General features: G+C 46.7%; 1 protein-coding gene across 2 annotated transcripts; it reads left to right on the top strand.

Annotated features, from left to right (window-relative positions):
- Positions 1–1,072: 1,072 nt before the first annotated feature.
- Positions 1,073–14,959, top strand: LOC144733923 (F-box/WD repeat-containing protein 5-like). Of its 2 annotated transcripts, none has more exons than XM_078615938.1 (11): positions 1,073–1,265; positions 2,423–2,655; positions 4,768–4,925; positions 5,937–6,111; positions 6,430–6,578; positions 6,977–7,123; positions 7,925–7,991; positions 8,295–8,645; positions 9,261–9,399; positions 10,341–10,553; positions 11,312–14,959. In XM_078615938.1, the coding sequence occupies exons 2-11, from the start codon at positions 2,466–2,468 to the stop codon at positions 11,544–11,546; spliced, it is 1,824 nt and encodes a 607-aa protein (XP_078472064.1). In that variant the 5' UTR covers positions 1,073–1,265; positions 2,423–2,465; the 3' UTR covers positions 11,547–14,959. The 2 variants fall into 2 exon arrangements, with proteins under 2 accessions (XP_078472064.1, XP_078472063.1); XM_078615937.1 differs by having other exon boundaries at positions 1,073–1,270.
- The last annotated feature ends 1,290 nt before the right edge of the window (positions 14,960–16,249 follow it).

Here is a 16,249-nt window from a genome sequence, read left to right as displayed (position 1 = left end):
TGAAATTAGGGGTCACGACATCTGGACCACCCTGTACTGTTTGATCCTTCGCGTCTGACCAGCGTGATGAAGTATGGGGCCGTCCATAAATGACGTCACGCACCTAGGGGGGGGGGTCAGACATTTGTGACGATGTGCGACGAGGGGGCGGGTTTGAGAAATGTGACGTCACATCAAAATGCGCAACTTTAAATAAATATAGAATTGTTATAACAACACTCCTACAACATCAGAGTGCAGCGCCACATTTAATACGCACGACAATGACAATAGTTTAAAGCGAATTGAAGCATGTTTTATTTTCAAAATGGAAAAATGGTTTTGTGGGGGGGGGGGGGGCAGAGCTTTGTGACGTCATACTTGAGGGGGGGGTCTGACTTTTGTGACGCCGTGTGACGAAGGGGGGGGGGGTCAAAAATCGTCAAAAAACGCGTGACGTCATTTATGGACAGCCCCGATGGTCAAATCACCCCCACGGGTGTGCGTGCGGTGTTTCGCATAAGGACAATTTTCATACTTGAACTTGATTTATTTTAATTATAAAAGTAAATTATTTAACTTTCATAAAGTTTTATTTACATTTTATTAATTTATTTTTATTATAAAAATCAATTAATTTACTTTCATTAATTTTTATTGTTTTTATTTCATTAATTTTTTCACTTACGTTACTTTACCGAAGGGACCAAAAGAGTATGGATCCTTGCAGTCACGAAAAAAACTTCAAATCTAGAAGGACCCTTTTTTGCCCGAAACGCCGCCAGTTGTATATTGTCTTTCTCTCGTAAGGCCACCGCGTTATTGACGAACGCGTTGAGTTCGAACGGCAATTGGAGATGTTTTTTGTTCTCCTCATCCAGCAGCGGATCGAACAAAAAAAACGGGGGGAACGGAACTCGCCAAACCTCTCTGCACCAAACCGACAATGACACCGGCGCGGTGACGTCATCAAAGCGTCGCAACTCAACGCCGCCATCTTTGTACGGGAAGAGGGCAGTGCCGCGCGCTTGCCTCGCCGTCGACGTCACCGCCACCGACTTCCCCTCCCCACCATCAACCGTTGAACCCTTCCCTACGCAAGATGTCGCCGCCGTTTCGCACGCGCTTGAGAGGCTGTTGTTGGTGGTGGTGGGGGGTTTGTGGTGATGACGCGCTCCGCATTTGCCTCGGCGGCAAGTCGTCGTTTCGCCAATTCGCGGTTTTTGTTGCGTGTCTCGGTTCGTTTCGCCGTCACTTCGGTCCGCGAACAACGACGCCGTTGAGGCGTAAGGCAAGGCCCACCCTCCTCTCCCCGCCGCGGCTTGAACGTCCCGCGGCCGCGTCGCGAGTTCACGCGCAGTCGCGGTTGCAATCGGCAGTGTTGATGGCGATGCGGGTAGGGCTGTGTAAACACGTCGGGTTTCGCGGCCAATATCCCACCCATAATATGGATTATATAATAAGCGATGAACCCACTCCCCCCCGTCAAAACACTCTATATTAGCGCTATGTAAGCATGTCGTGAAACCACTTGTCAGGGATGTTATTGTCCAAGTTATATTCGGTCAAATTTTGCTTAAGATTCGAGTGTCAATTGTGGGTGTTGCAGTTCTTGGCAGCTGCTGGTGTTGCTCTGTTGTATTCGGCGTTTGCATTCAACGTTTGCGCCACGGGATTTTGAATGTGCAGTTATCTTGAGAATCTCTCGCTCCCTCCAAGGTGGCTTGGGGAGTTTTAGAAACTCTGAGGGCGGCACCGCAGATATCATCTTGGGATGTGTGCTCCAGGGAGTATGAGGGGCGGGGTGTGTGTGTGTATGTCAACAAACGACCGTATTTATTTGCCTTTTAAAACAACAATAACAACAAAAAACAGCACCATCACTCAATCCTAAAGAACTAGATGGAAAATATTCCTACCTTTGTTAAAATGGAAGCAACAGGCAAGACCGGTTAGATAAAAACATCACCTCGGTGCACTTGCCTGGGTCACAACATAAAAGTGGCCCATTGAGGACGCATTCGGTGGTAGGTTGATCACCTTTCATTGGCACGGATCAGCTTATCCGTAGACAAAGTGGTACTGTTAACCTCATGTAGATGTACAGATATTTTGTGTCAATCCACTTCTGGATGAGGGCTTGCCCACACCATGCAGTTTGTTGTGGGGGTTATTTGGCCTTTTTTTACCACTGGTCAGTGTGCGATGGAGGTGGAGGACAAGAGACGTGGGAGTATATAAGTACAGTACAACAATGCATATTGCTGCACAGTCCTGTGCTGCCCATAAGTGCAGCTTCCTAAGGGCCTATAACACCTGTTTTATGCACGGTGGTGGCCCATACAAGCACTTACCCAGGCTTAGCCGTGCTTAGCTTCCAAGATCTGAAAAAATCACAACATTGTGTAACGTCACGCGTGATTGTGTCATCTCTGCCGTGCAGATCAGCGGCATGCCCTGCTGGCCCGTGCGGCGGTGGAGCTAAGATGTCCGAGGCGCCCACGGAGTTGCCGGACTGCGTGGTGCTGAAGGTCTTCTCGCATCTCAAGCTTGGGGAGCTGGTGGCGGTCAGCGCCGTTTGCCGACAGTGGTTCTTCGTGTCCCGCGATGAGTTCCTGTGGAAGGACTTGTTCTACCACCACTTTGGCATCAACCGCTCAGTTCCGCGCATGCCCGGTTAGACGCCACCTTTTTTTTAGTTTCTCTTTCTGTGTGCGTGTTTATCGACAAAAAAAAGTTGGTGCAGTAGGGGGTACAAGCTGGTTCATCTATCAGTCATCTCAGTCAGCCAACCCATGGCAGCTGGATCTGTCCCGAGACCTCCTGTCGGCAAACCTTGGACACTTCACGTGGCCTCAAAGTGCACCTGGCCTGGCACAGGCAACGTGGTGACGTCACCGTCACTTGGTGGCGAACGGCGGGTATTGGTTTATCTACACGCACGGACGGTAGTGTAGCAGTTGGCGCGCTGCGCTACGATCCTGGCCAGCCGAGTTTGATTACCGATCACGGCCAACAAGTGACGAATATCTGAACCGGTCCTGGGCCTCCCCCGAGGTCGACTTGGCCTCAAATGAGTACCTGGTGCGGTGTGTAAGCATCTCCACTACGGAGACAAACGCGGCCGGGCTTGGTGCTGGCCACCCCTCATGTGCCGTGCTGGCCTTAATAGGTGCTCGCTAACAGCATTTGTCCCAATAGTCAAGGCTATGCGGGGGTCTTTGTCTTAATTTATCGACACGTACAGACACAGTCGATTCCAGACTAGTTATTTGTAAGGCTTCCACACCAAGTTGTGTTCATTAATGGAGCATGCAGTTCACTAGGCATGCCACGATTTCTAACTGATAAACAATGTTATCAAAAAAGTGTTATTTTTGTTCCTGGGTAGTAAGTTCTAGATTTGAAGCTTTCGTGACTGCAAGGATTCATATTCTTAGGTTTTTTCGGTAAAGTCACGTGATTTTACCAGGACCATGATATTTTGAAATGTACCTATTTTCAATGAGAAAACGTGTGCATTTGTGTCATTCTTTCACGTAAAGTCCTGGTCACAAAAGCAAAGTTTGTGGGGAATAATAGCCATGTTCTATACTTTTGATGCATAAGCAATAAGAAAACACTACCCACGAACTAAAAATCGTGTTACATAGTGAATTATTGATTCAATGCTTTAATGTAGATCCATAAAGCTATGACACATGCAGCAAATCAAGGGTGAAACATTACAAACTTTATTTAAAATTTATGCAAATGTTTTCTTCAGGATTAAGGGTGTACCAGGGGGAAGCTGTCATTAGCACACTTTTTATTATTTATTTGGTCAAGATGATGATGTAATCATGGCCAAAAACGTCGATGCCGCCTATTGTTAATTTGTTAATTACAACCCATTGTCAACAAACTTTTAAAAATAAAGTATCCCACATCGTGTCAGTAATGGGGATTGTTTGACCATACTTCACACTGGGTTTTGTGGTTTGGTCAAGAGGAATGGGATCCCAGGACCGGTTCTTATATCACTTACCACTGATGTCAGCCTTGGCTGGGAATCGTACTCAGGTCACCAGGTTCATAGCGCAGTGCGCAATCCACTGCGCCGCCACTCCACCCCTGTGTTTATTCTTCTATTTAATATCACAAGTGCACGTAGTTGGTAAGTAATGGAAGGGTTAACAATGCAGCATGCAGTTAAGCACATTGCATGTATGTGGTATGCATTTAAGTAGAGTTAACTGCATATTATTTTCCATAACCACAATATCCAGTTTGGCCTTCAAGAAAATTAAGTCTCTCACATTGATGGATTTTAAGAATACTTTTGCATAGACTATACGGGCAGTAGTGTAGCCTAGAGTTTAAAATGCCCAGTTATGAGTCTAGTAATTGCCAATTCATATCCAAGCTGAGCTCCATGATATTACATTTCACAAATTGAATCTAAGCATTATACCCTCCACAATCATGCCAATGCATAAAATATACTACGATTTTGCTCACAACAATAGGGCCTTTTAGTTGAGGCCAAATTTATAGAATTACCCGCAATTACTAAATTACCTAAATTGGTCTCTTCCTCAATCTCTCTTGAGTTCTGCAGGGCTGGAAGGAATTTCTCTGAACAGACTTGGCACTCGGGATGATGATTACAGCTATGATGTAATTCATTATTATTTTAAAACTCTATAATGTAAATACCGCCGCTAAATGCCGAATTACTGTCGCATTGATCGGTGCCTGGTTTAGTCTGTGCTGGTTTGACACTCGATGGCCGTGCGTGTTTACCAGGTGTCTCCTCGTGGCTGCTGGAGTTTCGGCGTCTCACCGACGCGGTCCCCTGCGTGGAGGTGGCAGTGCTCAAGGAGCACAAGGACCAGGTGCTGCACGTCGCCTTCTCGCACAATGGGTTCATGTTTGCCTCCTGCTCAAAGGACTGCACCATCAAGGTACTGACTGTGCTGCCCCGGCCGCTATGATACACCGCTGAACGTCGCTGTTGTTTTATACACGTGTTGTTTTATACACGTGCAGCCCCTTTTGTGAATCCACCGCTGGATGAGGGCCTCCCCACGTTGTGTTGGGTGTTGAGGGTTATTTTACCACACTTCACCATGCTGGTCTGTGCGGGTCGGTTCAAGTTTATTTTGTTTAGCCCGCTGAGAACTCAAGAGACCAGGATAGTCACATTTGCCAGTGTCCTTGGTCATCAAAATTACAAAAGCAAAATAAAATAAAGGACAACAATGAAGCAACTATTCTTGGTTCTTTCGGTAAAGTCACGTAGAAGGGAAATAATAAAATAATAAAAAGAAAACAATAAAATTCTCACGACGTTTCGATTGCAACACAAGCAATCATCATCAGGTGTGAAAACCACAGCAAGAAAATGTTCTTGCTGTGGTTTCTTGCTGTGGTTTTCACACCTATTGATGATTGCTTGTGTTGCAATCGAAACGTCGTGAGAATTTTATTGCTTTATTTTTATTACTTTATTATTTCCCTTCTACGTGACTTTACCGAAAGAACCAATAATATGAATCCCTGCAGTCACGAAAGCTTTAAATCGAAATTTAATGAACCAACTATAAACTAAATGAAAAACAGAGTCACGTGAGAATTTGAAACTGGTTTTAGGCTCACTTAAAATTTCGACCTATTCAGGTATGTATACACGTATTGAGGTTTATCCAAGAAAAGTCTCACTTGAGTCGCAAGACTTTTAAAAAATATTTTAGGGCACTCTACCTCTAAATCGGCTGCATAGTATTAAGGATGTACTATATGGCAGAGTAGCACAGTAGTAACACTTGTTCCACACAGCAAGAAGGGCCTGGGTCCGATTTCCGACTCATGGAGTTTGTATTTCCGCTCGCCGTCCTGCATGTTATCGTCACAACAATCGCTAAAGCGTACGTCCCCATGACCCGGCCTCTCCGGCCTGTGTTGCCGTCACGCAGGTGTGGAGCAATGACGTGGAGGTGTCGGTGCTATACAGCGAGAGCATGCGGCAGTACAACTGGAAGCACACGCAGTTCTCACAGTTCAACGAGGACGACTCGCTGTTGCTCGTGTCGGGCGTGCACGTTGGCCCGCACAATGCCTCGTCTGGAGAGATCGCTGTCTTCAACCTCGGTAGGGCGTGCTTACGACACTGTGCCGTGTAAGAATATAATGTCAATCGCTGCTCTATCACTTCTATCGCTACTACCATGGTTACTGTTTCCGTGAAATTCACTCGGTTGATTCCTCCACTCGGGTCGAGGACCTTTGGCTACCAGGCTGACTCTTTTCATCCGTAACTGGCCTGCCGCACGATGTTGTGCCCTGCTGTGTCACTGAAGCTGTCTTGCCGAGCAATGCTGAGCTGTATTTTGCTGTCAAGCTCTGCCATGCCTTGCTGCGTCTCATTGAGCTGTGCCTTGCTGTGTCGCCTTCTGCCGTGCCATACAGACGACTTCTCACTGCTGTCGCGCGTGAGGAATAAGCCATACACAGTGTTCGGCTGCTGGCTCAACGAGACACACCTCATCTCCGGCACCGTGCACTGGATGGGAAACCTCACGTCCTGCTCCGTGCTCTGGCTCAACAAGGCCTTCCAGGCATGAAATAATAATTATTATTATTATCATCACAATAATTATGATCATTGTTCCTGCTATTGCATACATTTGTTGAATTTCCTTTTCTTTAGGCAACGTGTTAAACGTGACTTTCGTTTTGTTGGATGAAGGCCTCCACACATCGTGTCGGTCACGGGGGTCATTTGATTATACTTCACGCTTGCCAGTGCGGGTTGGTAAAGCGGTGGAAGGTGCCCAGGGCCGGTTCATTGATCACCGATGTTCGCCGTGGCCGTGAATCGAACTCGGCTCGCTGGGTTCGTAGTGCAGTCCGCTAACCACTGGGCCGCCTCTCCAGCCAACATTGACACAAATGCTTTACAAGTGCCGGCTTGAGTGAGCAAAGTTGTTGTCCACCTACCTTGGTCGTCTGGCAGGACATCGAGTCGGAGACGTTCAACGTGGTGCGGAGGCTCTTCAAGTTCCAGAATCTGAACGCGAGCACGGTGCGCGCTGTGATGGTCGCCGACCCTGGCCGCCGTGTCCGTGCCGACTGCAGCACCGACGACGACCCCGAGCTGCAGGTTAGAGCTTCCTCCTCCCTGCCTCCTTCCTCCCACCTCACAAAACAAGTGGTGGCCTAAATGCGACGGCAACTCAGGGCGCTGTACAGAAACGGTGGGCATGTTTAAATCTTGATTTAAAGCTTCCGTGACTGCAGGGATTCATATTCTTCCATTCTTTTCGGTAAAGTCACGTAGAAGGGAAATAATAAAATAATATTAATATGAAACAATATCACGTAGAAGGGAAATAATAAAATAATAATAATATTAGACTTTACCGAATGAACCAAGAATATGGTGGGCATGTTTCTTTCGTGGAGGGAAGTAACCAGTCATTGGCAGAAGAAAGAGAAAGGTTTTGAGGCTGGACTTGAACAATGGCAAGGAGTTGACAGCATGGATGACTGGTGGAGGGGAGTTGCAGACTGTGGGCAACCTTCCTCTGAGTGAAGGTTGACTGGTGGCTTCAACAAAAAGTCTTGGTTGATGGAGAGGAGAGTGTGTGGAGGGGATTAGAGTGAAATGAGAGAGGAGAAGCTGGTAGGGGTGAGTTCACTCTACCCATAATCAACTCTCATCACATCCCCTCCTTATCATTCACTATTGTTCCCCGCTCCCTAATTCATGCACACCCTTCCTTCTCATGCACTCATCCCTCCCTCTTAAATATGTTCTTCTGTAAAGATGGTCAGAGACTCATACCATTTCTGACATAATCATGATGGTAATTCGTTTGCAAAGGCTGCATGAACACCTTATATACCTCATTAAGTGCCACTGCTTAAAACTGCTGTCTCTGCTTTGCCCCTCGCCCTGAAGTCCGTGTGGCTGCCTGGATGTCACCCCCTAATGGAGACAGACCCCAGCCACACACCGGACTCTGAAGGTGCAACACCACTGCACATGACAAACAGGCATTGCACCACAATCCTCCCGATTAAGCCAATAGGATCGATGTCAAATTTGCTTTTTGTTTATAATAAGGTACACGACTAGCAGGATAACTCAAAACGTAATTAAAACTCTTGGGAAGGGAAAGAAGAATAACCCAATCTGGCTGGAGAGGGCAATAGTGTCACGTGATATGTCTATTGTCACCCCGGGGTCAGAATTCTACGGAAGCTAAAGCACTATCTCACAGTGACATTAATGGAACCTCTGTCAAGTGTCTCGTATTTGTCGCACGCAGGAGCGGAGGATGAGGCGGACGAGACAGCTCGGCCCGAGAGGGATGCCTGGGGAGCAGGCTGCAGGGATGATGCCGCGCTGGAGGCGATGGTGGCGCATTTGGTGATGGGAGATCAGCGGGTGCAGAGGGCAGCAGATGCCACTCACAGATCCGACTCCCCTGCCACCGCAGCTGCCGCTGCTTCTACGTCGGCGTCAGCGCCGGCATCGCTGCCGCCAGCGTCGGCATCGTCCTCCACGCAGCCGAGTAGCCAGTCGAGCAGCGGCGCCACGTCCGATGCCGACGACAGCTGCCCCCAGAAATACCTCATCTTCGTGAAAGGGGGGCTCACCTACACTCCGCACAAGATTGGTGAGTGAGTTAGCACAGGGCGAGAAGGCCGTAGCTGTGATCGTGATAGCAGCGGTGGTGGTTTTTTTATTTGTATGATGTGTGTGTGTGTGTGATTGATGGGGTGTTTGGTGATTAGTACATTTGATGTTTCACATACATTGTCTGCAGTAGTTGTGTAGTCTGCAGTAGATTGCGCTGGCAATTGTGGTTAGCACACTTTCTTGTAATCCTAGCTCCCCGAGTGGGATTTTCGGTCATGGATAACGTCATTGACTCGTGATATCAGAACCATACTGGGGGCACCCCCCCTTCACCAACCCACATGGTTAAGTATGGTCTGACAACTTCCATGACAGGCACAGCATGGGTCAGGCCATCATCCAGCAGTGGATTAACAAAGGGCTGTACATTATTACATTATTCAACTTCATGGGGTTTTTGTGATTGTTCTATTTTAAATTGCTGACTTTGTAAGCCAGGTCTTTAAAATATAAATATACATTCGTCTCACTGGGCTCTCACCTGGTAATACGTAAAGCTGAATTTGTGTTTTTTTTTATACAATCGTGGTTATCTTGGCCCAGTGTGACAAACAACTCTTGGCATCTGATTTTACCTTTTGTACCTGCGAAGGCATCAAGCGCATTGCCGCGGAGCAGATGTCGTGCGACTGCCCTGACGAGACGGGCCACGAGGAGTTCTTCGACTGCATCGACCACCTGATCGACGTGCGGGGGCATGTCGTGGGCATGGGTCTCTCTCCGGATCACAGGCACGATGGTTTCCTTCTAAACGAATGCAGCTGTGAGGTTTTCAGGTGATGCAGGGGTCAGAGCGCTGAGCTGACACCGCTGAGCTCCTGCTTTTGAATCCAGGTAGCTGTCGGTGAATAAGCCGGGCTCTCAAGGGTAGTGAGTTGACAGTTTCTGCCCAGTAGCCAATGCCAAAATCCTCACTTAAATTCGGTTCGATTTATTTATTTAAATTTCAGCAAAAAAATATATTTTGATTGAACTATCTTGTGACCAATATTGAATTTGAAGGCAGAGTGAGTTGGAAAGTGCTTCCCCTTACTGTACCACCCATATGTAATTTGAAAGGATCTCAGAGGTAGCTCTGGGATATCCGCTTCCGTGGGCTATTCTTTAACATGAAGGGTTACACTCAATGGCGGAGCCAGGATTTTCAGGTAGGGGGGGCAACCCCTCCAGCAATGAAAAATGATAGAGGAGTTGTTAGTAAGTAAGGACTTGTCCCTTGCTTTTTATTCGACGCGTGTAAGGCGATAGCGCAGCCATCGATCGAGGGTCGAATATTTTTTATGGTAGAATATAGTATTGTCATCAGTATGGCATAAGTATACCAAGTTTGCAGTCGATAACACATTGGGAAGTGGGTTAAAATTTTGTTACAAGATTTGAGCATACAACAACAACAGACTGAGTGAGTTAAATGAAAGCGTATAAAATAGTTTATTTGCTCAATGGGCTTTACTCGGGAAATAAACTTCTGATTCTGAAAAAATTACGTAAAAAGACAGTTGGTTCTGAAAGCACAGGACATCCCCTTTAGATCAGCCACTGCAGTTGCATGATTCTTGGAGACACTGTTGGTAAAAAGGCAGTTGTAGTTGAGCCACCAATTATTTCACATCTGCCTGCTTGGCAGAGAGCGCCCGCCCTTGACCACCTTGCTCTGGGTGGACGTGCGCAGGCTGCTATACGTGAGCTGCCGTGCGTGGCCAGAGGGCTGCATCATCAGCGACCCGCTCAACCCGCCGCCCATCGCGCAGGAGATGGAGCTGCGCGTGTACGAGCTGGGCACGGCACGCGAGCTCAAGCGCACGCCGCGCGCCCAGCGGGCCTACACCCCCACCGACGAGTGCAGCTTCTTCCATCTGCACGTCAGCCGCCACTTCATCGCGAGGTCAGGCAGTGTTGCACGCCGGCATCAAGCGTGCACCATGACCGCACCATCTCTTGTGACAATGACACATGTTGAAGAATCCATACCGTGATCGGTCTTAATTGGAATATACATTCTTGATTTGAAGCTTTCGTGACTGCAGGAATCCATACTCTTTGGTTATTTCGGTAAAGTCACGTAGGTATAAAATAAAATAAATCACGACGTTTCGGGCGCAACACAAGCATACGTCATCAGGTGGGATGTATGCTTGTGTTGTGCCCGAAACGTCGTGTTTATTTTATTTTATACCTACGTGACTTTACCGAAAGAACCAAACAGTATGGAATATACATCGCGATCAATTTCCCCCTGCAATATCAACTTGGCAGGACCCTCTTGAATTGGAGTCGTGAGAATCAGTGAGGCTGTCCTGGGTAAACAAACATAATAATCACCGTAAATCCAAATACTTCTAATGTTTGCTTGTTACTTCCCACTGCTCAAACTGTAGAATTCTCTCCCATCGTCTCTTTTTCCAAGCTCAGGGGTAAACAAGTGTAATAATACTGCAATTGCACCTGACTATTTTCTGAATTCCTGGTAGACAGAATCAGACGCATGACTAGTAGCCAAAACAATAGCGGCAGATTTACTGGATATATTTTTCTGGGTCACTGACCTGGTCCGACCCGATTGAAATTGACTCATGACCGTCCGTCCTTATCGGCTAAACGAGAGCGCCTGGGACGTTTGTCTGTGTGCATTGACTCCTGCAGCGGCTCGGAGGATCACAACGGCTACATCTGGGACCGGCACTACAGCGTGCGTCTGGCGCGCCTGCCGCACGACGACTGCGTGAGCTCGGTGGCGCTGAGCCCCGTGGAACAGGAGATGGCGGTGACGGCGAGCGCCGATCACACGCTCAAGGTGTGGCGCTCGGCCCGCGTGGCGCGCATCATGACGCAGACGCGCAAGCCACGCCGCACCACCTTCTCCTGGCTCAAGAGCTAGCCGGCAGGACGACCGCTCTCAGTCAGCCAGTTGGCCGGCCGGCACACCGTCACAACGCCTCGCTGTCTGTCGTCTGCCCTACTGTTTCGTTTCGATGTATAATTGCGTTTGATTGTCGCAATCTGAGATCGGTGCTCTGACGTGACCGATGAGATATCGCTGAGAGACAATCCAGCCCAAGTATCTGGGATTCGGCAGTGCACGGTGTCTTTTTATTTGCCCTGACGTGGCCAAATTTTGATTTAAAGCTTTCGTGACTGCAGGGATTCATATTCTTGGTTCTTTCGGTAAAGTCACGTAGAAGGGAAATAATACAAATATAAAACAATAAATATTCTCACGACGTTTCGACTGCAACACAAGCAATCATCATCAGGTGTGAAATCCACAGCAAGAAAATTTAAAACCGCCACTTTTGTCAAGTTTTCTTGCTGTTGATTTTACACCTGATGACGATTGCTCGTGTTGCAGTCGAAAAGTCGTGAGAATTTTTATTGTTTTATATTAATATTATTTTATTATTTCCCTTCTACCTGACCAAAAGAACCAAGAATATCTGACGTGGCCAGTTCAATTTCACACTAACTACAGGATCGTACCGCGATCAGGGCGGTGACATAGGCCCAGTGGGTAGCTCATTCACTGTTTGTTGCATAGCTTTGAGTTCGAAGCCAGTCGGCCACCCTGGTTATTACTGCAGGTACGTTGAGCTTCAAAAGTCGCAGTGTATTGCATGGATCCTGTGACGTTATTTGAAACGAGTAGGCCATTGTGTGCTTGGCGTCATGGGAAAATTTTACAGCTTCGAAAATAACTCTCAAATTACTTTATTGCGATTAGTCGTATAGCAACCAAGCTACTGGTAAAACCAATGCCTGCTTGCAAGGCAGGCGCTGAGTTACCTCGTACTGTTCAGGGACAGCCGTCGCTGGGGGTGCCCTTTCAAATGTTTGAGATGAGATACGCGATGCGAGTCGCTTATCGCTTGTTAAGCGCTCTCAGATGCCTCCGCACGAAGGACGCTGTTAACAAAAACGAATTATTGTTGAAAAACTTGAGCATGCGCCGTCCCTTAACTGGAAACCGCTTCGGGACACTGTGAGCAGCTTATGCATCCCCTGTGTTTGTTCCCCGCGCTGCGCTCCTAAACATGACACTAATCCTCACCCTGTCTCCACCACCGTTGCCTAAAGGCTTCACCCGTTCTCCTGCCATAGCCCCGTCACCAGCCAAACTTGTATCGTGTGTTCGTCATTCGAATGTGTGTTTACATGTTGAGCTGATTTGTGAGGTTTTTTTGTTTATTTTTTGTTTGGGGATGGGTTGGGCCCGCAGGTGAGGTGTCGTGTTCCATGCGTCGCGTTTCAAAACTATTTGCCAATTTGTGCCAATCGGTGAGCGAAGTTGCTGCACTGCATGTTGCCGAACGGTAATTGCTAATGTGCATGTGAGCACTTTGGAATACAATGCTGTCCGATTTTATACAAATTTTATACAAAGGTTGCAAGCAAATCTTGACGAGCAAAAAAAAGATAGCTTGCTGTGCCAGATCATTAACATTATTATTTGCGTCAAATAATAATGTTTGGGTCACTGGGTGAATTTCCAGTACAAATCTGCGTCAGACGAACGAGCGTACCACGCCAAGTATTATTGTTTCAGCTCTCACCTGCCAGTGAGTTTCAGAACAGTTCTCACAACCAAATATATCAATTAGATATGATATTTGGCCACTTGCCGTAGTTTCAAGATAAACGTGGTGAGTATTTGTTCTTCAATTCACCGGCTGAGCTGAAACCGTAATCATAGTTATACACGCTTGTAACCATGGCAGTCTTATTTGTCTAGCTATGTTGGCTGGTGGAGGGTTCTCATTGACACATATTTGGTAAGATAATTGCTTGGCTTAACCCAAGAATCAATTGTGAATCGCATTGTACAGTTTACTCTTTACGCTATTGTGTCAATGTCAGCCAGCGCTTTTGTCAGTCCACGACTGGATGAGGGCCTCCCCATGCCTTGTGGGTTTCGGATTAACGGGGGCTATTTGATCATACTTCACCATGTCGGTACAGGTTGGTGAATGTAGAGCGTAGAAGTGGGGGCATATAAGGACAGTACAACAATGGTTTTGGCTCTAGATTAGAAGTTTTCGTGACTGCAAGGATCCATTCTCTTTGGTTTTTTCGGTAAAGTCACATTGTTTTCATTTTATTTGTCACCTACGTGACTTTACCGAAAAAACCAAAGAGAATGGTTTTGGCTGTTTTGCTGTTTGCTGCCCACCACGACCTGCTTCTACATTGCAGTCGCCCACCCAAGCACTTAGCAGGCTCAGGTCTGCTTAGCTTCCCAGATCTGAGATTTTGGGCACATGATGGGTGATTCAGTCATAGGGCTTTTTTTGGTGAAGTGCTGTACAATGAAAATTATATATTTGATAGGATATGATAAAGTAAGTGTTGTTCCAAAATGATGTATCTCACTGCTGAGCATGAAAATGTGTACGTTACTTTAACATTTTAAGTGTATGCAATTCAAAATGCACTGATTCATAAAGATGAGCTTTATTTAACAAATTTACTCCAATCGTAAGCAGCACCAATCAGGAAGCTACTGTGAAAATTATACATCATTAAAGAGAACCAAACAATGAAAAAGTTACTCAACTTTTAAGAATTGCAATGGGGTACTTTGTATTAAAATTCATTGTACAAATTAAAAATGGGTGCGAGTCTTCAGATACGTCCGGTGCTCTGATATCATGTAAGCTAAAGGCCCACGCCTCTATAGACCTAGAAATGTCTCTACGTTTTATTGTGTGTGCATGGGACTGCCTTAATGCGGCCTGCCCAGTTTGGGTTTAAACGTTGCCGGGTTCCGCAGTTCGTGCTTCTTGCCAATCAAGATGAAGACGCCATCGTGGCCAAAGCGATCGATGCCACCGCACCTTGCCAACGGAGCGGTGACGTGCCCAGCGGGAGCACGTTCTCCCCTCCGCCCCGCTCCTTGCGGGTTCGAATCCGGAAGGCCGCCCTGGTTATTGCTGTGGGTGTATTAACCGTAAAATACTCGCGACCTGCTCGACACAGCGGACGTTCTAAACGAGCAGGCCCATCGTGTGCCGTTGCCGTCACGGGTTTTATGTTTTATTCTCAACCCAATCGAAATGGCTGGGTTGTAAATGGAGTTAATGTGACGCATCTTTGGTTTATAAGTGCATGTCTGGCATTTACTTCAAGTAACAATTTATAGAGGCTACTTCGTGGAACATGTGCTCCATCTATTGCTAATTTATTTCACAGGACCTCTGTTTACAAGTCGCTGCTTCATTTTCCGTGAGTGACAAACCTGTCTTGCCTAAGGATGCCGTTCTTCCCAAATAAAATACATGGATTCGCCATCAACTTTAAGCGCCAGAGTCTTGTCTTTTTAGTTATAAAAGATGAGTTTTTTATCACAGTTATGATGTGCTGGTCTGTGTCTTGCATGCTGGCGATGTCTCGACTCTGTGTGGATTTTAATGGCACACAGGTGTTGTGCTGATGAATGTCTTGGCTGGGAAGGTGACACGCTGGTAGTTTTTACCGTGAATCTTGAGCGAATTTCTTTGCGTTGGCTTTCTCAAGAAACGTGCAACGTATAATCACGCAACGTGCCTGTGGGAGCAATGTTATTTTGTATGTTCGGGGCATTCCTCCATTGAGGGCACTAGGCCAGTGATGCAAATTCCATTTTTATGTGACAGTGACCAGTATATCCATATGACAATCACTATGAACTAGAGACACTTGTGTTTGGATCGTCAAAGGACGAGGGCTTAGTTAATTCCCGATGGGTGTTTGAACTCGCAGCTATCCAGATCTTAGTAAAGCTCTCTGTTGCGTGCACGTATGCCAACATGTAAAGCATTAAGCTCCAAAGGGACTTTTAATTGTATTAAAATATTTTGACAACCAATGTTCATCACTTTTGTTCGTCCGGGTCTGGATGAAGGCCTGTCATTGCACTTAGTTCATGTGAGTTGGTCCACCATACTTCACCAAACTGGTCAGTATGGATTTCGATTTAAAACTTTCGTGACTGCAGGAATTCGTCTTCTTGGTTCTTTCGGTAAAGTCACGTAGAAGGGAAATAATAAAATTATAAAAATTTTATAAAATAAAATTCTCACGACGTTTCGGCCACAACGCAAGCAGCCGTCCTCATTCGGACGCTGTCTTTCCGACAGCCCTGTTCTTCACCTGAGGACGTCTGCTTGCGTTGTGGCCGAAACGTCGTGAGAATTGTATTTTATTATGTTTTATTGTTATTATTTTATTATTTCCCTTCTACGTGGCTTTACCGAAAGAACCAAGAAGATGGTCAGTATGGGTTGGTGAAGGACAGGAGAGGGCCCAAGACGAGTCAACATTTAACTTGCTACTTCCACTTCGTCGTGTCTCCTGTCCGACCTACATACGAGTCTTTTCCCAATATTCTGCACAGGCCACCACTTCCGTTATTGGCATTGGCAAATCTTGAGTGCATTGTCGGTGATTGCAAGGCATCTCAGGAGATATGATCCACGGTTTTCTTCTCCTGACAAGCACATTGGTCGGTTGTGTAAATGTCCCCCCCCCCCCCCCCAATGCATTTCATGATAGAATTGCATCTGCCTAAACCCACCTTCAGTCTATTTAGGCTTTGCCATGTGAGCCATT

Source organism: Lampetra planeri, chromosome 49 (assembly GCF_965212315.1).
Source record: "Lampetra planeri chromosome 49, kcLamPlan1.2.h2, whole genome shotgun sequence".
Lineage (NCBI taxonomy): Eukaryota > Metazoa > Chordata > Hyperoartia > Petromyzontiformes > Petromyzontidae > Lampetra > Lampetra planeri.
Note: the sequence above shows the minus strand (reverse complement) of the source record. Positions and strands in the feature narration are given on the sequence as shown.

Coding starts and splice junctions, on each gene's coding strand:
- LOC144733923 (XM_078615938.1), top strand. CDS start 2,466: ATGTCCGAGGCGCCCACGGAGTTGCCGGACTGCGTGGTGCTGAAGGTC. Junction 7,992..8,294: donor CCACACACCGGACTCTGAAG/GTGCAACACCAC, acceptor TGTCGCACGCAG/GAGCGGAGGATGAGGCGGAC. Junction 10,554..11,311: donor AGCCGCCACTTCATCGCGAG/GTCAGGCAGTGT, acceptor TGACTCCTGCAG/CGGCTCGGAGGATCACAACG.